This window comes from Bufo gargarizans, chromosome 5 (genome assembly GCF_014858855.1).
Source record: "Bufo gargarizans isolate SCDJY-AF-19 chromosome 5, ASM1485885v1, whole genome shotgun sequence".
NCBI classification, from domain to species: domain Eukaryota; kingdom Metazoa; phylum Chordata; class Amphibia; order Anura; family Bufonidae; genus Bufo; species Bufo gargarizans.
The window spans coordinates 120,558,214-120,581,131 of record NC_058084.1 but is presented as its reverse complement, the minus strand read 5'-3'; the positions used below and the strand labels follow the sequence as shown (position 1 = coordinate 120,581,131).

At 41.9% G+C, this 22,918-nt stretch overlaps 1 protein-coding gene across 3 annotated transcripts in view; it reads left to right on the top strand.

Moving 5' to 3' along the window:
* Positions 1–22,918, top strand: part of SPIDR (scaffold protein involved in DNA repair) — a 451,973-nt gene that overhangs the window by 66,065 nt on the left and 362,990 nt on the right. For 2 of the 3 annotated variants that reach the window (XM_044294549.1, XM_044294546.1), the window contains exon 6: positions 13,192–13,233. The exons of the other annotated variant lie outside the window; for it this stretch is intronic. In XM_044294549.1, the coding sequence (XP_044150484.1) occupies positions 13,192–13,233 (42 nt within the window). The remainder of the gene's footprint in view (positions 1–13,191; positions 13,234–22,918) is intronic. 3 annotated transcript variants of the gene reach the window in all.

Here is a 22,918-nt window from a genome sequence, read left to right as displayed (position 1 = left end):
CATCAGGTTTCCCCCAGTGCCACCATCTCCCTCTCCTAGCCATGTCCCCAGCACCGGTGAAATAAAATACTTAACTTTCCTGTAACGGAGCTGCTGACACTCCAGAAATCTTCCATCATAATCTTCTTCACGTTTCACTGGGACCTGAAGTCACACAGCGTCGGGTCATAGTGCGTGCTTATGTGCACTATATCCTTATGATGTGTGTATGTCAGCTTCTAGTGCGGTGCGGGCCAGCGGGGGACCACGAAGCATGAGTAACCGCAAGCGATTCACTCACGCTCCGTGGTCACATGACACAAGTGAATCCTCGATGCAAAAAATTAGCATCAAGGATTTTTTTGTGTCGAGTTACTCGATTCAATCGAGTAATCGTTTCAGCCCTAGCCGTGAGTGCCACGGCTTAGTTGCAGCTAAGCTCCATTGAAGTGAATGGGGCTGATCCTCAATACCAAACACAGCCACTGTACAATGTATGACAATATGCTTGGAAAGCTGCCGGGAGCCAATTGTGCTCATTAGAGTTCAGGTCCATTCACACGTCCGTAGTGCATTGCGGATCCGCAATACACCCGGCCGGCACCCCCATAGAACTGCCTATTCTTGTCCTGAGGATTGGTCATTATTATCATTACCTGAATAACCACTTTAAGTCCATGTATATTTTATAATACAATGTGTGAAATACACTCATTGACAAAAAAATATGATGCACCCCGGTAGAAATGCTGGATTGCAAAACTTGGCATGCAGTTATTTCTCAGGCAGATATTTAAATGGTTACAGGTGTGGTTGTGCCACAAAAGGGCAAAAAAGTTCTTCCCTAGCTGCCCTAAAAAACAAACAAAAAAAAAAACCTCTCAGAGGCTACTTTTGTGTAGTGTACCTCTTGGTGAGATTCAAGAAAAATATAAAGTATAATAGCTCTTATGGGTGTCTGTCCTGAGCGCAGCAGGTTTAAATGATGATGTAGGTCCCTTCTCACACAGTCTCATTTAAAAAGTAAACCACACAGCTCACCACTAGACAAGCTAGGTTAGACAAGTGTACACATGTGCACATTTCCTCCACGTATCAGCAGTACGTGAGTGAGATCTTCTCGATGTGCAGTTGACTGCCTCTAATAATCTCTCCCAGACAATTTCCCTGCTCAGTCTTCCATTTGGCTTCTCTCTCCAAGAAGAATTCAAACAGAAAGCAAGCACATAGTGAAGTCGTGCTAGGTCAGGCAAATGCGCACACATTTTTCATATCATCACTATGACGGCATCACAAGGAGATTGACGTAGGGGCAGGAACAGAGCAGAGGTTAAATTGCCCCCTCCCACGACCACTCCCCAGTGTTTCCTGTCCCTACTGAAGCCAGGTGCAGAGAAGAGTCTCCCTGTATTTTATCTCAGGAGGATCCGTAGGAATGGTCTCCTGTTTTACCTTAGGCTCATTGCGTGAGCTCCCCAGTCCGCTGGCGGCCTCGTGCTAATGCTTGGCTGGGGGTGTCAGGAGGACTCTCTCTGGTGTATCAGGAGCCTGCTCCCGGGCTGCAAGTACCTCCTCTCCCCTGGTGGGGCGGGCTGATAGCACAGCCGATGTGCACGCACGCAGAAGACGTATGACGTTACTTCCGGGTTGCGTGGTGCTCTGGATGGAAAGCAGAGGCAGCAGATAGAACAGCGGAAAGCCACGGATGGTTGCGGATCTGATCTAAGGTCTGAGTAAGTAATACCGTTCGGTTGTCTATTTCAGCATGTCGATGGAGCTTGATGCCCCAGCACTGCCTCCCATAAGTTCCCCTTGTGGGAGTTCCAGATCTAGCACACATGCAGTACAGACCAAAAGTTTGGACACACCTTCTCATTCAAAGAGTTTTCTTTATTTTCATGACTATGAAAATTGTAGATTCACACTGAAGGCATCAAAACTATGAATTAACACATTTGGAATTACATACATAACAAAAATGTGTTAAACAACTGAAAATATGTCATATTCTAGGTTCTTCAAAGTAGACACCTTTTGCTTGATTACTGCTTTGCACACTCTTGCCATTCTCTTGATGAGCTTCAAGAGGTAGTCACCTGAAATGGTCTTCCAACAGTCTTGAAGGAGTCCCCAGAGATGCTTAGCACTTGTTGGCCCTTTTGCCTTCACTCTGCTGTCCAGCTCACCCCAAACCATCTCGATTGGGTTCAGGTCCGGTGACTGTGGAGGCCAGGTCATCTGGCGCAGTACCCCATCACTCTCCTTCATGGTCAAATAGCCCTTACACATCCTGCAGTTGTGTTTGGGGTCATTGTCCTGTTGAAAAATAAATGATGGTCCAACTAAACGCAAACCGGATAGAATAGCATGCTGCTGCAAGATGCTGTGGTAGCCATGCTGGTTCAGTATGCCTTCAATTTTGAATAAATCCCCAACATTGTCACCAGCAAAGCACCCCCACACCATCACATCTCCTCCTCCATGCTTCACGGTGGGAAACAGGCATGTAGAGTCCATCCGTTCACCTTTTCTGCGTCGCACAAAGACACGGTGGTTGGAACCAAAGATCTCAAATTTGGACTTATCAGACCAAAGCACAGATTTCCACTGGTCTAATGTCCATTCCTTGTGTTCTTTAGCCCAAACAAGTCTCTTCTGCTTGTTGCCTGTCCTTAGCAGTGGTTTCCTAGCAGATATTCTACCATGAAGGCCTGATTCACACAGTCTCCTCTTAACAGTTGTTCTAGAGATGTGTCTGCTGCTAGAACTCTGTGTGGCATTGACCTGGTCTCTAATCTGAGCTGCTGTTAACCTGCAATTTCTGAGGCTGGTGACTCGGATGAACTGTTCCTCCGCAGCAGAGGTGTCTCTTGGTCTTCCTTTCCTGGGGCGGTCTGCATGTGAGCCAGTTTCTTTGTAGCGCTTGGTGGTTTTTGTGACTGCACTTGGGGACACTATCAAAGTTTTCCCAATTTTTCGGACTGACTGACCTTCATTTCTTAAAGTGCTCAATGGAGCATGTGAAGAATACCACCCCTTGTGCCCGCTTGACGTCAACTACGTTGAGCTCACAAGACGTGGTATGGTTACTGGTTACCAAGACGTGATGTTACTCCCTCCCGGAGGAGCATGTAAGGTCAGCTTGGTACAGTTTACATAGACTCCTCCTGTCCACACGGGCACAGAGAGGCAACAAGCTGAGGGAGCCTGGTCACTGCCCGAGTGAAACAGCGCTTCCTCAGCCCGGGAAATTTGCCATTAGCTTCTCGTTTGATATAAGCCCGGTCCGCTAACGGGATAATATAGGGTGAGAAACCAACCCGCGGTAGATTATAACTAGGCCGAAACACGGACATGGGGATTCGTGATCGATATATAAGACAGCACAAGATTAAATTATATATTTAATCATCTTAAGGGCACACTAGATAACACAATATACACAAGGAATATATACAGTGGTCTGAGGTTACAAATACAGGTAATATGGTACCAACAGGATTACACAGAATGCAAGTCAGTTACTGGGTAGACGAATGTTCCTTTGGGTTATGATGGTGGAATAGTCCTTGGCTGCGGTCATGTCGGGGCAGTGATGTCAGCAGTTTCCAGGTCTCTCCAAACACATGGTACGATGTGACCCACTTTCAGAAAGACACGCCCGCTTGCTGGCACGAACCTTTTAAACTGCAGCCGTCCCCTCCTCTTCCCGCCTCTGGTCCCCCCCTCCCTGCTGATCCTAGCAGTTCAACAACCCAAAAAACCCTTTAGGGTTCATAGAAGGTCACAGGGAGATGGTTCTGGGACCAACAGACCCGCCTGGGTTTCGGCTGCAAGTAGATTACAAATCTGGTACCGTCGTGTGGTTTCTGTGGGGAGATATGTACATCTCCCTTCCCTGGCATCCCACTGCCAGACTATGACCACGGGCCTGTTTATCGTGGCCATGGGGACACAAATATGCGTCCGGTTTGTGCCTGTGATGGCCGGGCGATTTCATAATTCCTTATAAATCGCTGGTTCCATGCTATCTGCTAGATTTGATTGAACTGGGGAATGGACTAGACAGCCCGCAGAGAGGTCTTTCCTGTTTCATTAGCTGGGGATCCTGGCTGGCTGAATGAAAGTGTGAAAAGTTGTAAACACTGGTGGACTGCTAGAGGTCCTTTTCCATCTGCTAGCTTTGAAGCAGAGCCCTCCTGTGGAGTTCACTACCTCTGCTATCTGACAGCTGATGGCTGGTGTAGGAACATGGCAGACAGTAAATATTAATCCATATTCCTCACAGAGCGTAAAGCAGATGCCCTTTTGAGAAAGTCATGGGAGGCATCCAGGGGGTAGCTAACTGCACAGGGGCCCTGGTGCAAGAGTTGAGCTTGGGCCCCCCTTCCCTCAGTGCGTTGTGTGTCTTCTTATGTGGCACAAGGGTCTTTGGGCCCCCTCAGGCTCCTGGGCCCGGTAGCGACTGCTACCTCTGCACCCCCTATAGCTACGCCCATGGAGGCATCCATGCTCAGACTAAAAACAAATATAGCGGCCACTTTGCATCGCTAGATCCATGTACCTGTGGCTGAATGAGTTGGAGAACCACATCGGAAATAAAATCTCTCGTGAAGAGATATTAGAATCTATACCGCTATTAAAGTCCGCTACAGCCTTTCTGGCAGCTGCCTCGGCAGAATCTATTCGATTCTGTGCCGGAGATGCGAGCCTTTCTAACGCTTTCCACAGAGTTCTCTGTATGAAATCCTGGTCGGGGGATAAAGTTTCAAAAATGAAGCTTTGTTCAATCCCCTTCTCTGGAGAATACATTTTTGGACCAGTTATAGATAGGATTTTGGAGAAAGCGGCTGACAGGAAAAAGGGTTTTCCGGAAGATAGACGCTACAGAAGGAAATTGTCCTTTCGCCCCTATTCTAGTCAGAACAAATCCTTCAGGAGCAAAGGAAATTCAGGCCGCTGGAGAAACCCCAAAGGGGGCAAAGGGAAGGGGTTTCCTGCTTAACCCCCCAACTAAGTCAGACGACAAGCAATTTTTCTGCTTGCCTGGGAAAATAAAACACAAAATCCTTGGGCCCTAGAGATTATTCGATCAGGGTACTAAATCGAATTCATATCAATCCCTCTAAAAAAGTTCTTAATTACAAGCTTAAGTACTAAAAATGCTCGAGAAAATATGTTACAAGGTGTTCTAAATTTAGTAAAAATAGGAGTAGTAGTTCCAGTTCCCATCTCTCAAAGAAAGCAAAGATTTTATTCAACACTCTTCCTTGTAAAGAAAAAAGGAGCTTTTCGTACAATAATAAATCTAAAAGTCCTAAACAAATTTATTTTTTACAGAAAATTCAGAATGGAGTCAATTATTCAGCTGATAAATGCGGGGGCGGTCATTTGTAGGTTGATCTAAGTTCCTAAGATTCGCAATCAGAAATACAGACTGTCAGATCCTTCATTTCCAATTCACAGCGCTACCCTTTGGATTACCTCTGCTTCAAGGCTATTCACGAAATTGGTGGTAGAGATTGTGGCACATCTGAGGCAAGAAGGTCTCAACATTGTACCATACCTAGATGACTTTCTGCTCATCGGCAACTCAGTGGATCTCCTATCCTCCAACTTAGAAATATTTTTGTCCCGTCTGTCAGAACTAGGTTGGGTAGTGAACCCAGGAAAATCATGCCTACAACCAACCCTTTACAAAAATAAAATTCCTGTGAGTAATTTTGGACTCACAGAAGCAGATAACCTTGCTTCCCCAGGACAAAATACATGCCCTCAGACAGAGTTTCAGATGTTTTCAAAGAAAAAGAAGTTGCTCGATAAGAGAAGCAATGAGCCTTCTGGGGCTTCTAACCTCCTGTATTCCCTCTGTAGCATGGTCTCAATCCCATTATCGTACCATGCAGATCTGGATCTCACGTCAATGGGACAAGAAGATAGGGTCACTAGACCGCAAGCTACTAATACCGAGTTTTGTAAAGGCATCTCTATCCTGGTGGACAGTTGTGCAAAATATTTCTGAGGGGGTTACATGGAACAAATCTCCTTCAATAACAATTCTCACAGACGCCAGCAAAATAGGTTGGGGTGCAAACATCGAGGACAGATGCTACCAAAGCTCCTGGGGAAAAGCAGTATCCAGCCAATCATCAAACTTCAGAGAGCTGAAAGACGTCTGGGAGACACTAAAATCAGCCACAGAATCTCTCCGGTATCACCATGTTAAAATACTATTGGACAACATGATGACAGTCGCATACCTCAGACACCAGGGAGGTACGCGATCAGAAAAACTTTGGGATATCTTGAGGAAGTTATTTTCCTGGGCCGAGAGAGAGGTTATGTCAATCTAAGCAGTTCACCTGAGGGGCTCTTAAAACCAAGAAGCATATTACCTCAGCAGGCAGAAGGTAAACCAGACAGAATGGTCATTTAAATCAACAGATATTCAAAATGATAACAGAGAAATGCTGTACTCCCATGATAGATCTGTTTGCCTCAAGAAGAAATGCAAAACTAAAAATATTCTGCTCACTGAACCCAAGAGACTACCCCTGGAGAGTCGACGCTCTTTCTTTAACTTTGGTATGGGATTTAGCATACGCGTTCCTTCCTCTTTCACTGATTCCGACGGTAATCCAAAAGATCCTCCAAGGGAAGGTGACTGTTTTATTAATCACACTTTACTGGCCAAAGAGGAGCTGGTTTTCCCTTCTACAGAAGTTATCAATTGTGGATCCTTGGAGACTGCCACTCGGAAAGGACATTTTACATCAGGATCCAGGTCTGCAGCCACATCCAGAAATACTCAAACTAACTGCCTGGATCCTGAGGTCTCTGTGTTAAAGTGCCAAGGTCTTTCTGATAGAGTTATATGAAATGCTGCAGGAAAAAAGTAACTTCTGAAATTTATTTGGAGATATGGAAACAATGTTGCTCTTAGTCGGGAGAAACAAATCTGAAATTTAAAAAACCTAGTATCCAAAGGATTCAAGATTTTCTGCAAAGAGGTCTAGATTTGGGCCTTACTCCTTCCACCTTAAAAGTTCAAATTTCTGCTTTAAGTGCCTTTTTTGATACTGACCTTCGCTAATTAAAGGTAGATCAAACGATTCATTAGGGCAGTCTCCAGATTTAGATCCTCTCTGAAATCTTGCATCCCAAATTGGGACCTAAACCTGGTCCTTAATGTACTTATGTATGCCCCTTTTGAACCCCTGGAAAATTGTTCACATAAACTTCTTTCCTTTAAAACAGCCTTCCTCATTGCTAAAACTTCAGCTAGAAACTTAGGTGAGATACAAGCGTTCTCCATCAGAGAACCCTATCTTAGTATTTCTGACGATAGAATTGTCCTAAAACTGGACCTGGGGTTCCTTCCTAAAGTAGTTTCTAGCTTTCACAGAACCCAATAAATCATTCTCCCCTCTTTCTGTAACAAGCCGAATAATCAGAAAGAAAGCAAATCCCATACTCTAGATGTACGTCGTATTGTACTAAGATATTTGGAGGTCACAAGGGACTTTAGGAAATCTGACAACCTCCTTGTTCAGTTTGCGGGGAAAAATAAGGGCATAAAAACTTTTTTAAAAAAAACTCCATCGCTTGATGGATCAAGGATACCATTTCCCTTTGTTACAAACTCCAGAGTCTAGATCCTCCTAGGAATATTAGAACACATTCCACTAGAGCAGTTTCGTCTTCCTTTGCTGAGAAGGCAGGTGCTTCATTAGATGACATGTGTAGGGCCTCTACCTGGTCTAGTGTGCACACATTTATCAAACATTACCGACCTAGATTTGTCTAGGTTCTCCGACCTGTCTTATGGACGCAAGGTCCTTCAGGCAGTTGTTTCCCCCCTAAATTTAAATAATTTTTTTAGTTCTCCTTGTGATGCCGTCATGGTGATGATATGGAAAATCGGAATTAGTCTTACCTGTAATTCTGTTTTCATGAAATCACCATGACTGCACATAATTTCCTCCCTTATAAATCTCTTTTCTTGTTGGTATGATATAATACCATATATTGCACTAAACGTTGGCTCTCTAGTAATTTTTTTAAACACTGGGAGGGGGCAATTTAACCTCTTCTCTGTTCCTGCCCCTACAGAGGTCATTGGTCAATCTCCTTGTGATGCTGTCATGGTGATTTTATGGAAACAGAATTACCGGTAAGACTAATTCCGATTTTATTATACTCAAGATAAAAGATACCAATCCACAATTCAGGTGAAACTCGAAAAATTTGAATATTGTGCAAAGTTCATTTATTTCAGTAATGCAACTTAAAAGGTGAAACTAATATATTAGATAAACTCATTACATGCAAAGTGAGATATTTCAAGCCTTTGTTATAATTTGGATGATTATGGTTTACAGCTAATGAAAACTCCAAAGTCACAATCTCAGGTACCCTTTTATCAGGGGATATGGATTCATTAGCTGACTAGAGTGTGACACTTTGAGCCCAGAATATTGAACCTTTTCACAATATTCTAATTTTAAGTTGCATTAATGCAACTCCTTTTAAGTTGCATTACTGAAATTGATGAACTTTTGCATGATATTCTAATTTTTCGAGTTTCACCTGTATAACAAAATCCTGACTGGGAGCGGCCCAACTCAAGTTTCTTTTGATACTTTTTCAGGGGTACAAACTAACCAGAATGCATCACATATTACAAACTTGATCCTTTTATGAGAAAGTAGGTGGGCGGGTATTTAAATTGTGATGCATTCTGATTAATATGTGGTCCTTAAGAAGCATTATGGGAAACTAGAATTGGGATTGACCTGATTGTTATATGATATTCAAATTCATGTATTTTACGCTACTTTCACATATGCAATTTCCTTTCGGTTTTTAGATCCGGCAGAGGATCTCAAAACCGTAGGGAAACACTTCAGTTTGATTTAATACAACCGGCTGCATCCGTTCCGTTCGGTTGCGGTTGTATTAAATCAAAAGTGAGCAAAGTTTCCGGCACTAACACTATTGTAAGTCAATGAGCGCCTGATCCGTTTTTTTTTCCTGTCTGAAAAAAAAGGGGATCTGGCACCATTGACTTAGATTTGTTTTACTTCTGGATTCGGCTTGTTTGCAGTCTTGCAAACCCCACAGTTTGCAACGGTTTTGTGTCCGGTCACAGAACGCAACAAACTGGAACGAAATGCATTCTGATGCATTCTGTTTCGGTTTGTTCAGTTTTGTCCCCATTGACAATAATTGAGGACAAAACTGAAGCGTTTTCCTCCGGGTTTGAGATCATCTACTGGATCTCAAAACCGGAAAGAAAATTGCATATGTAAAAGTAGCCTTTTCTTATGAGTATTACAAAATCTGTGTATTTGTCTGACCTAGCATGACTTCACTATGCGCTCACCTTCTTGAATTCTTCTCGAAGGCTAGTGGTCTGGAAAGATCTCACTCTGCTGATACAGTACATGGAGGAAATGTTGCACATGTAAACGCTTACCTAACCTTGCTGGTCTAGTGGTGAGCTGCGCAGTTCATGTTTTAAATTTTACCTCTTATTTTGAGCTCATTGACTGCTAGGCGTGTTTTTAGGATGCACTCAGAAACATTCTGCCCAGTTGACAGACTTTAGGAGGTGGGGCATCCTTGGATGAGAACAGCAGCATGGTCACTTTAATCGAATTACCCACCATCTGGGCCATTCAGACTTAGCTGTTAGGTTACATGAGGGCACGTACACAAAGCATACAGGCTCCAGAGAGCCCAGACAGACCACCAGTAGAGAGGATCGTTTGATCTATTGATGAGAACGAGTAACTCCCACATTTCCAGGCACCTAGCAGAAGGACATTTGGTGTCACAGTGCCCATGATGTGTCCTGCCATTGACAGCCAATCACCATTGCCTTCCTCTGCCCAAATTACAGGTATGATGATTTGGGGAGAGAACGCATATGACAGTCACCCTTAGTAGTGATAATAGGGACACTAACAGCTCAGCAATATGTGCAGGATATCCTGCCGCCACATGTTTTTCCTCTCATGGCAGAGCCTCCAGCTGGAAATGCTTGCCGACCTAGAGCAAGGTTTTACAAGGAATGTCTCCGCCAGATTGCAACATTTTTTTTGTTTGCCTGGTTTCGTTATCGCCAATAGAGCTTTCATGGGACGCCAACTTAGAAAAGTTATGTGTGCAGAATCTACACTCCAGTTGCAACATTTGTGGTCAAATGTGACACAGGATACAATATGGAACCTGTATGTCTCTATGCCCAACTGCATGTCTTTTTGTATCCAGGCTAGAGGCAGCCCAAAAGGGTACTAAAGCCTCCTTTCAATTGTACAGTTTTCCCCAATAAAAATATCGTTCCACTATTGTAGTCACTTGCATATATCATCAATACAGTCACACATGGAAAGTTTCAGTCGATTCTAAGGCCCCTATCACACGGGCGTTGTGGATTGGGTTATAAGGGATATGTGGATTGGGTTATAACATGGTTATAAGGGAAAATAATAGCATTCTTAATACAGAATGCATAGTACAATAGGGCTGGAGGGGTTAAAAATAAAGAAAAAATAATTTAACTCTCCTTAATCCACTTGATCTCACAGCCCGGCTTCTCTTCTGTCGTCTTCTTTGAGGAATAGGACCTTTGACTACGTCATTGTGCTCATCACATGGTCCATCACATGATCTTTACCATGGTGTATGGTCATGTATAGTCGGTTCAAAAATCTGAAAGCTTTGCATTTAAAGGGAGTCTGTCACCTACATAACCTGTTTTAAACTGACGATATAGCTCTGTGGGAAGCAGATCCATAACACTGATGGTACCCATGTTTAGTTTTTCAGAGCCTCCAAAGTGCCTAAAATGAAGTTTTACAAATATGCAAATTATCTATTGCAAGTGCCAAGAGGCGGAGAGTGTGCTGCAAGTGCCCGGACTTGGGCTATGTACTGCCCACAGTGGGCAATGTACTGCACATGCCCGGACCCGGCGGTGAAGTGAACAGGCACTAGATTATGAATGGAGATGAGAATGATGCCGCATGGATGCAGAGCTGGCTGGAGGATACAGAGGGGAGGAGTCAGGAGCAAGTAAGGCGGGGAGCACTAGGCACTTGCAGCACACTCTCCGCCCCTGAGCACTTGCGATAGATAATTAGCATATTTTTAAAACATTATTTTAGTTACTTTTGGATGCTCTGAAAAACTAAACATGGGTACCATCAGTGTTATGGATCTGCCTCCCACAGAGCTATATAATCAGTTAAAAACATGTTATGTAGGTGACAGACTCCCTTTAACCTTTGTGCTGCCTCTGTATTGACAGCTACTTTAGTTATAGGTGCATCTCAATAATTAGAATATCATTGAAAAGTTAATTTATTTCAGTAATTCATTTTAAAAAGTGAAACTCCTACTATATTGATTGATTACACACAGAGTGATCTAACTTAAGCATTTATTTATTTATTTTTAATGTTGATTATTTTGGATTAACCCCTTAACGACTCGTCCCTGTTTCACCTTACGGACTTGGCCATTTTTTGCAAATCTGACCAGTGTCACTTTAAGTGCTGATAACTTTAAAACGCTTTGACTTATCCAGGCCATTCTGAGATTGTTTTTTCTTCACAAAAAAAAAAAAATCATTTTTATTTATAAAAAAAATACCAAATTTTCCAATTCTTTTTTAAAATTGCAAATTTCCAAGTTTCAATTTCTCTACTTCTATAATACATAGTAATACCTCCAAAAATTATTACTTTACATTCCCCATGTTACAAGTTTAGAGGCAAATCTTGAAATTTTTCTGAAATTTTCAAAAACCCAATTTTTAGGGACCAGTTCAGGTCTGAAGTCACTTTGCGAGGCTTACATAATTGAAACCACCCAAAAATGACCCCATTCTAGAAACTACACCCCTCACGGTATTCAAAACTGATTTTACAAACTTTGTTAACCCTTTAGGTGTTCCACAAGAATTAATGGAAAATAGAGATACAATTTACAAATTTCAAATTTTTGGCAGATTTTCCATTTTAATAATTTTTTTCCAGTTACAAAGCAAGGGCCAAACCAAACTCAATATTTATGGCCCTGATTTTGTAGTTTACAGAAACACCCCATATGTGGTCGTAAACTACTGTACGGGCATACGGCAGGGCGCAGAAGGAAAGGAATGCCATACGTTTTTTGGAATGCAGATTTTGCTGGACTGTTTTTTTTTTTTACACCATGTCCCATTTGAAGCCCCCCTGATGCACCCCTAGAGTAGAAACTCCAAAAAAGTGGCCCCATTTTATAAACTACGGGATAGGGTGGGAGTATTGTTGGTACTAGATTAGGGTACATATGATTTTTGGTTGCTCTATATTACACTTTTTGTGAGGCACAGTAACAAGAAATAGCTGTTTTGGCACTGTTTTTATTTTTTGTTATTTACAACATTCATCTGACAGGTTAGATTATGTGATATTTTTATAGACCATGTTGTCACGGATGCGGCGATACCTAATATGTATACTTTTTTTTTATTTATGTAAGTTTTACACAATGATTTCTATTTTGAAGCAAATAAAATCATGTTTTAGTGTTTCCATAGTCTAAGAGCCATAATTTTTTCAGTTTTTGGGAGATTACCTTGGGTAGGGTATGATTTTTGCGGGATGAGATCCTGTGACAATTAACCTCCGCCGCGCCGCAATATTTTTTTAAACTTAAAATGTACCGGTACGTCCTGAGTCCTTAAGGACTCGGGAAACAGGGCGTACCGGTACGTCCTACGTCCTTAGGGGGTTAAAGCTAATAAACTCAAAAGGCAGTATCTCAGAAAATTAGAATATTAAGAAAAAGTTCAATATTTTAGACTGTGTCTCACTCTAATCAGCTAATCAATACAAAACACCTGCAAAGGTTTCATAAGCCTTTAAATGGCCCCTCAGCCTGGTTCAGTAGACTACAAAGTCATGGGGAAGACTGCTGACTTGACAGTTGTCTAGAAGAAAACATTGATATTGACTGATTGACAGCACTTATGCACGACAGTTCGGCTGGCTTTGCCGAACAGTCGGCTGTCAGTCACAGCGAAGAGGCAGGGAAGCGGGCGTGGTTACCATGACTTGACGCAAGGAGGCCGCTGCCTCCGTGACTTCAAGCCTGACTAGGGAAGCGCACTGGAAAGTGGATTAAAGAATGTTTTTACAGCTTCTGCTTCTCTGCCTGCAGGAAGAAAATGATCGTTACAAACATGCTGCTGGCTACTCTAAGGTACTGCTCCCGGCTTGGGATGTTTGTTGGAGGTGGCAGGTTCCCTTTAATTTTTTGATATACTGACTTATGGGTTTTTATCTCGCTGTAAGCCATAATCATCAACAGTAAAATAAATAAATCCTTGAAATAGACCACTCTGTGTAATGAATCTATATAATATGAGTTTCACATTTTAAATTGAATTGCTGAAATAAATTAACTTTTCGATGATATTCTAATTTATTGAGATGCGCCTGTATATACCTGTATAAGAAATAAGTCACTAGTTGTACTCCATAGTGTCTGCAGATCATATTGTAAAAAAAAGTGTTAAATGATAAATGTGAAAGGTTTTTGTGCTAGTGGTTCCATGTTAAAAGAAAAAAGAGGAACAATTCTCACACCAGGTTCAGAACCCACAGATTGCCCAATAGAAGAGTACAGATGCTTCCTGTAAGGATGGAAAGCAATCTTTCAGTATCACCAAGCCACAGATTTCACCTGATTGGAACACCAGCAATGCTAATCATTGAATTATGTTGCAACTCTAGATGTCTCTTGTTTATACTTTGAAAACCATAGAAAACAGGAGATCACCACACCGTGTATTGTTAGCCAGGGAGGATTTCATCTTAGGTTGTCTAGACACAATGTGTACTGTATGTATGGTGGTATCGGAGGAGATGGCTGTTGGCTAAATCTTCCTTCAGCTGACCATTATCTCATGTCCATGGCCGACAATAAAGGGGTTGTCACACTTCAGCAAATAGCATTTATTATGTAGCTGAAGTTAATACAAGCCACTTAACAATGTATTGCGATTGTCCATATCGCTTCATTTGCTGACTGCAACAATTTTCCCATTACATGATACACTGATTGTTTCCATGGTTTTAACCACCCAGCAATCCATCACTGGTGGCCGTGCTTGCACACTATTTTCACTATTTCACAACTTTTTTCCTATAGTGTGCAAGCATGACCATAACTAATGGATTGTAGGGTGATCGTAACCATGGAAATGGGCAGTGTACAATGTGGTGGGAAAATGAATACAGCCAGTGAAGGAAGCAATATGGATAATAACAATACATTAGTAAGTAGCTTCTATTAACTCCCTTTACATAATAAATGCTATTTGCTAAAGTGAGACAACCCATTTAAGATACTTTAAGAGACACAAACAGATATTTCTTTGGCAACATTGGGTTGATGAGCAATCTCCATGAAATAATGGACAATCATATAGCCGAGAGATCAGCAACCTCCGTCACTCCAGCTATTCTGAAACTACAACTCCCAGAATCCTCCTTTCACTTGTGTGAGAGTTACAAGAGCAGCCAAGTATGTGTGCATGCTGGGGGTTGTAATTTCACAGCAGCTGGAGTGCCGAAGGTTGCTGATCCCAGATATAGCACATGGTTAAACTGTATTCTTAAAAACATGTATTTTTTTTCCCAGTGGGCCTCTGTTCTGGCTAACAACATATTTTATTTTCTGAGTAGGTGACTGTAAGTTCCTATGACCTAATAAGCATGCGTAAAGAAAATTCCCCAGATGGGGACAACACTTTTAACTGTATGACTTTTTTTTTTTTTGTATCAATAAAGTGGGAATCCTTTGAAATAATAAATTAACAATATACTGTATAGTGAAAGGATTTTACAGGTGTTTAATATTGAGGCTCATGCACACGCATATGGCGGTCCTTGAATGGGTCCGCAATCCGGCAGATGCGGAACGGAGGCACGGATAAAAACCACTGCGGAGTGCTTCCGTGGGTTTACTGTACATGCCCCCGCACCACAAAAAAGTAGTGCATGCACTACTTTTTTGCGGTGTGGACCATCGGCTGTGGATCGCTGACCTCATTCAAGTGAATGGGTCTGCGATCCGCATGCTGCTCTCCCACGGTCGATGCCCGTGCATTTCGGACAGCAATTTACTGTCGGCAGCACAGGCTCTGACAGCTTATGGCCATGTGCATGAGCCATTCAGCAATCAATTCCTGATCGGTGAGGGTCTGACACCTGGCACACCTGCTTATCAACTGTTTGAAGAGCCTAAGGAACTCTGCAGCTTATCAAGCACAGCACCGTCAATTGGATAGTGGCTGTGCTTGGTATTGCAGCTCAGGCCCATCCACTTCAATGGGACTGAGCTGCGCCTGATGTTTGAGTGTATGTGTACATCTTTGTTTTGTAACTGCTCTGATTATATTTTACATACGGTAATCAAAACCTTTTAAAATGAATTCTAACTTCAAGACTGTGATTTAAGACAAAATAAAAATTTAAAGTGACTATTATTCTTCATAAAGCCAGATGTAGCAGAGATCTGAATTGCTATTTTCATTTATGCATCATGTGAAGCCAGCCTTTTACAGTACATAAGTGAGGGCCAGAATGCTGACGATCATACAAATGATACAGCCATCAACCCACCAGACTAACCAGCAAATCAGGTAGGAACTATTAAAAAAACAAAAAAACAAAACTCCATAGCAAAGTGGGCAACTGATTGACCGTTACAAATGATCTTTTGCATATACTTTCTAAACAATCGTTAGCCCAAATTATTCAAATTGACAGTTTAGCTTAGAGGGGTTAATCAGCAAATGATCCCGAGAATGAGGGAGGGTTCCTCTCATCCTCTCTGAATTGAGCTGTAGTGTGCCTGTCGGTCCACCTCTCCAATCATTTCTAGGGAAACTGACATAGGGCGCTGTAGAGGTTAATAGAATGGTGGACTGACATGTGCACTATCACTCCTATTGTTGGGATCACAGGGGTCCCAGTAGTTGGACCCCCCCCCCCCCCCCATGATCTGATATTTATTACCTATGTTGTGAACAGGTGATAACTAATTTTTGTGGGGTAACCTTTTTAAGATACTTTTCTGCAGTAATGTGTAATCCAGGACTTTGACATCTGCTTAAACTGTACCTAACCTTTTGAATAATTTTAGTTAAAACTATTCTATATGCTGTATAATTCATTTTTGTAATGTACTTTTTTTTTTTTTTTTACCCTTTTACTTACAAAGTAAGCACCTGAAGTTCAGGTGTCTATAGCGCTATGGGATCCGTACACATGTCAGTGGTGTACTGATTCCACTGTACTGCAGGCATAGAGGTCGCAGTGAGTGCTGTGCTGGCAGGAGCACACTTCTGCTTGTGCCAGCTGTGGTAAAGTCTACTGTAGAACATTGCAGGAGACCCTGTACCGATGTGCTGTGCATGGCTTAAGCAGAGTGGAGTAAGCTCAGACAGGAGCTCTGCATAGCACATCGGATGTGCTGTGCCAGGCTTTAGCAGATAAGAGCTGACATCGGCAAATGCAGTGATGTATGCTCCTGCAAGTACAGTTCTCTTTACGGCCCCGTGCCTGCAGTACAGTGGAATCCATACACCCATACACTGGTGTTCGGTGGTGCCTATTTTTAAGTAAAAAGGTAAAAAATATATATATATTTATTGCAAAAAATTATTGTATGGCATTTAGAATAGTTTTAATTCAGTTTTTCAAAAGGTTAGGTACACTGTAACTGATGGCATTGCTCCTTACCATGTGTCATTATTACACTGTAAAAGAACTGTGTCTGTGGTGTAAATATAAGGTGAAGAAAACCGTATAATTACATTCGATAATCATTAGGCTCTGTTCACATTTGCATTGGAGACATGACATCCATCATATTTGATGTGCAGGGAAGCGCTCTTTTTCCCCCTCAAAATACTGACACCATGACGGAACCTGATGGACCCTGGTATAAGTCAATATATCATATAGTCAAGGGGTTTGTTGAAAGTTTCTAGTATCCATTGTATGACAGATCTGGCACTAAGGCTGTATTCACACGTCCGCAATGTGTTTTGCGGATACACGGAGACACGGATCCGCAAAACACGGAAAGCGGCAATGTGCTTTCCGCATTTTGCGGACCGCACATTGCCGACATAATAGAATATGCCTGTTCTTGTCTGCAATTGCGGACAAGAATAGGACAAGTTCTATTTTTTTGCGGAAACGGAAGCACGGATGCGGAAGTGCGGATCCGCAAATGTGGATGCGGACAGTACATTCCATCCCCATAGAGAATGAATGGGTCTGCACCCTTTCCGCAAAATTGCGGAAAGGATGCGGACCCATTTTGCAGACGTGTGAATGGAGCCTTAGATATGCTTTCCATTATAAACTGAAACCATGACACAAGTGTGAATATAGCCTTAGACAGCTATTACACTGTAAGCAAACCAGTTAGATTTGTTTGGTGTGTAGGTCTCTTTGCTGGCCTACCTTTTGGCAGGTCCTTGTCAGTATGACACATTGCTTCCAAATTGTCCATGATCACCGTGGTTGGGAGATACTAGATGAGGTTAGTCACTGAGGTTATGGCTTTCAGATCTATTGTAAATTCATGTGACCTACATTTGTATAAGAGATTTGATGTCATTAGACTTTTTGTTGAAACGATGTGTTGGTCAGCTGTATTAACCTAGATTTTTCCTATAATTGCCTGTTAATTGCTTCCTGGAACAAACAGCTATTCAGCTGACATAATAGCTTTCCTATGTGTTTGTGTCAGTTACATAATTATAAAGTTCCTCTCTGGTGTATGTAAAACTACAATTTGATAGACTCGGTCATTACAGATCTCCACAAAGTGACATTAAATTTATGGCGATAGATTGAGGCTCAGAAAAGATCATGGAAGATGTAATTCAAGCCCATTATTTACTTTCAATTTTTAAATATCTTTACAGTTCTTGCTTTAGGCACATATAAAGCAAACCTGTCATGTTGAGCTAACTGCCCTTCCTGCAGAAAACTCTGAGGACACTGATGTATAGCTACTTAACAAAATAATCATTTTACCTTGGAATATATTGATCTCAGCCCTAGGCTGATGAGTCCAGTAGGTTGTCACATTCACCAGCTGACAGTTATCTACATGCGTGCTCCCATGGGAAGGCTGGCATTCACTTGGTGGGAGTCATTTACTAAAAGCTGATGGTTCACATACCAGTATTGGTAAAAAGGCCGCCAAAGGTCGAGTAAGATGCAGCCAGTTTATTAAGAGGGGCATGCCTTTTAATAAATTTGTTGCATCTTTGGTGTCTGTACGTAAAAAAAAGACTAATATCCATTCCAGCTAAGAGTTAGAGTATAATATAATTTGCACCAATTTTCAGTTTTAAAGCCAGAGCTGAGGTTGATTCCTCAGTTTCGGCTCTAAAACAGAAAATTGCCACATATTATATTATACTGTACCTCTTAGCTGAAACAGAAAATTGGCGCAAATTATATTATACTCTACCTCTTAGTCGTGGAGTCAGAGTAGAAGCTAGTTTTTGATGGTGTCAGTAGAAATTTTGACTCCAGCTTAATTTTTTTTAATTAAAATTGTGAAATTCATTTATTCACTTCAATATGAACTTAGGAAAGTTTAGAAAAGTTACTTATAAATAGATTTCATGCTCTATCAATCTAAGGCCCTTTTTTATCAAAAAGGTAACAAGCGGGGTGTTCTAGTGGTGATAGATAATCAGTTCTCACCTCTCCTGTGTTCTTTTGTCCTTCTACTATAATCAGAGATAAGCAGGGTGGTCTAGTGGTGATAGATAATCAGTTCTCACCTCTCCTGTGTTCTCTTCTGTCCTTCTACTATAATCATAAATAAGCAGGGTGGTCTAGTGGTGATAATCAGTTCTCATCTCTTCTGTGTTCTCCTCTGTCCTTATACTGTAAAAGGTGATAATCAGGGTGTTGTAGTAGTGATAGATAAACAGTTCACGTCTCTCCTGTGTTCTCTCCTGTCATACTATAAAAAGTGATAGGCAGGGTGTTGTATTGGTTCTAGTTAATCAGTTCTCACCTGTCCTGTGTTCTCCTCTTTTCTTATACTATAAACAGTGATATACATGGTGTTCTAGTGGTGATAGATAATCAGTTCTCACCTCTCCTGTGTTCTCTCCTGTTCTTATACTATAAACAATGATAAGCAGGGTGTTGTAGTGGTTATAGAAAATCACAACAGGAAGACAGCATTAAAGGGGTTGCCCGGAAATAAGTATCTTTTCACAGGAGCCCGCAGCCTGCCTCTGCTATGGAAAGAATCATATCTACCTGCTCCCTCACGCTCTGGTCCTACTTGTTGGCTCCCATGTGTGTCCATCTTCCAGTCTACGGTTTGTTTAATTCATCCCTGGCATGGCCATGATCATCTGCTCCGCTGCAATCAATAACTGGCTTCAGAATTGATGTGTCTCTTGTAGAGTCATTGGCTGCAGCAGAGCAGATGATCATGCCCAAGCCAGAAAAAAAGTAAACAAGCCATGGACTGAAAGATACACACATGGGAGCCAGTGTGCAGGACCGAAGATGCCGGTGGCAGGTAAGTATGAATCTTTACATGGCTGAGGCAGGCTGCGTGTTCCTGTGAAAAGCTTTTTATTCCCAGACAACCCTTTCATGGCATGCACTAAATATAACAGCTACACTTTTTATCTGTTTCTTTTATTCCCTATTAGATTTGCACATTATTCTCAGCATTTCCACAACATGCATACATAGCTTTTCTTACTTTTGCATGCTAGTAAGAAAAAATCCCGGTGTTACCACTAAGTTATTGTGTTTATATGTATGTGTGTGTGTATGTGTGTGTGTGTGTATATATATATATATATATATATATATATATATATACACTCATACAGTGGTTCCTCAAGTTTAAATATTAATTGGTTCCAGGAAGACCATTGTATGTTGAAACCATTGTAAGTTGAGTAATTGGTTCCAAAGTCCCAAAATGTCATCCAAGATAAGAGAAAAAGAAAATTTAAGAAAAATAAGCAGATAACTAAGACAGATAAAACAAGTCCTTGCATATAACAGTCAGGGACAACTGCTAACTAGAAATTAATAAAGCTATTTTACCAGCGATGTGGCCTTGATTGTTTGGATCTGATTCTGAGGCATTGTATGTTGAGTCTAGTTTCAACTTACGATGGGTCAGAAAATACCATTGTATGTTGAAAATATTGTATCTTGAGGGATCACTGTAAGTATTTCTATATTAAAACCCAGAAGTCGAGTCTGAACTTTGGTTTACCAACTCCACAGCCCTGCTTAAAGCTCTGCCCACTAATCCAACATTTTTGCATATATCGTTTGTGACAAATTTTGCAACTTTTTCATGCCAAAACCTGTAAATTAAACTGTAAATAGTCCCCAGTGAGTCCAGATGGGGTATTAATTTGAATCAATATAATCTGAGATATACTGAATCTTTTGCCAAAAAACTATATTCCAATGTGCTCATTTTATTCTGCTCTATTACATGCTGCAGAGCAAGTAGGGTAACTAAACCTTTTGTGAAGAAACAATGGGGCAACAGCATTGCTCAGAGCACTCTGCCGCTTAAGCTTTCGTTGGCTGTGTTTGGCTTTTGGAGTGTGCGGAGTACAGATCCATAGAAAGCATGGGATCCATACGCTCCACACTTTTAAAGAAAATCTGAGAAAAGCAGTTGAAGGGGCAGAGCTGGATCACATTGGTTCAAGGGAAGCAGAAAAGAGGCTGCAGGTCTGCTGAAGCTGGTGTTGGGCGTGTACATGCCAGTGTGGATATGTATGACCAGTTTAGAGGGTGGGAAAGATTAGAGGATGACCATTTAGTAATCCAGTTTTAACAAACAATGGCACTAGTTATTATGTAATCAGTGTTTGTTAGTAAAATGAATACTGGCTAAATATTGTTCTAAATGCTTGTATGCGCTACACGCTTTCTCCAAAGTACCGTAGATTGTTTTATTGTATGATAAATAGACCAAAAAAAAAATAGCTACACACGGTTCCTTTCACAGATAAATTTAGAGATAAAGATAAATTAGGGGAAAAAAAAAGTGCTGATTAATTGAGCAAGGTTCAGGCTGGGTTTCTTTTTTTCAGGAACACTTTATAAACGGAAGACACATATAATGGAGAGGCTGAGTCTTCGCCTCGTTTTGAACCACTCCTGGCTTTGCAGCCAATCACTGTCCTCAGTGGTCTACCGCACGTCAACGACACAGTGACATGGAGATATAAAGGATGTGACTGCTACAGCCAGTCACTGTCCATAGCGGCAAGTTATTCTTTGTCTATTTTAAATGTAATTCAGAGGCTGAAATTTGCAGCACATCCTCAGTTACGACACTGAAATCTGCAGCAAAATCCACACTATCTGGTGCAGATTTTGCAGCTGCGGATTTTTCCCAGATCTATTGCAGATTTTCGGCTATGGAAAATCCCCAGCGACTTGCCACGTGTGGCACTAACCTAAGACAGCAACATGTAATACAAATGAAAATGACTTTCAAAGTAAAGTTAGTTTGAAGTTGTGCAAGTCCAGTCCAGGACAAGGCTAGCTTTTAGATCTGAAGCAGAAACTAGCTACGCAACTCTCATTGTGTTTAGTGATTTGTTAAACCGTTATGCAATCATTTTTACATGAGCTGTGCCATGTTGGCAAGATCTGTGCAACACAGTGCATACCTATGGGTGCAATAAGTGCCTGTGTTCAGGGGGGAGGCCTGAAGTCAGCGGAGTCTATTTTAGACCTTAATTAAGGCTCCTTTTCACAGGCCAATGCATAGAAAATTTTCGGGAATGAACTGAAATTTCCTGATAATTGCCTATTTGTGAGCGGAGATGGAAGCTGCATTTACACTCAGCAATCAGTTACTACTGCAGTCGCTCATCCCGATACAGTTTCTGTGCAGTAGATCCCCATTTACACAAACCAATCTGCATTCTGAGTGGAGAGCAATCTGTTCAGGATGTCTTCAGTTCAGTCTCTCTTAGGCTACTTTCACACTAGCGTTCGGCTGTCCCGATTGAAGGGGCTCACAAGCGGACCCGAACGCTTCCGTCCAGCCCCAATGCATTCTGAGTGGACGCGGATCCGCTCAGAATGCATCAGTCTGGCGGCGTTCAGCCTCCACTCCGCTCAGCAGGCGGACACCTGAACACTGCTTGCAGCTTTTGGGTGTCCGCCTGGCCGTGCGGATCCGTCCAGACTTGCAATGTAAGTCAATGGGGGCGGATCCGTTTGAAGATGACACACTATGGCTCAATCTTCAAACGGATCCGTCCCCCATTGACTTTCAATGTAAAAGTCTTGACGGATCCGTTCAGGCTAATTTCACACTTAGACATTTTTTGACAATATAATGCAGACGGATCCGTTCTGAACGGAGCCACCGTCTGCATTAATATGAGCGGATCCGCTCGAACGCTAGTGTGAAAGTAGCCTTACGTTTTTTGGCCGGAGAAAATACTGCAGCATGCTTGCCTGATCCGGCAATAATTTCCATTGAAATGTTTCAGTGCCCGATCCGGCATTAAGTGTTCTGGCAAAACTGATCCAGTTTTCCGGTGTGCGCATACCTTTAAAAATGCAAAAAATAAAACACCGGATCAGTTTTTTCCGGATGACATCGGAGAGACGGATCCGGTATTTCAATGCATTTGTCAGACAGATTCGGATCCTTCTGACAAATGCCATCCGTTTGCGTCAGGATTGCTGGATCCGGCAAGCAGTTCCGGCGACAGAACTGGCTACCGGAATCCTCTGCTGCAAGTGTGAAAGTACCCTTGCAAATGGTAACGCTTGATAATGACTCCTGTTATCTGATCATTTCTTAGAGTGGTATTTTTGTT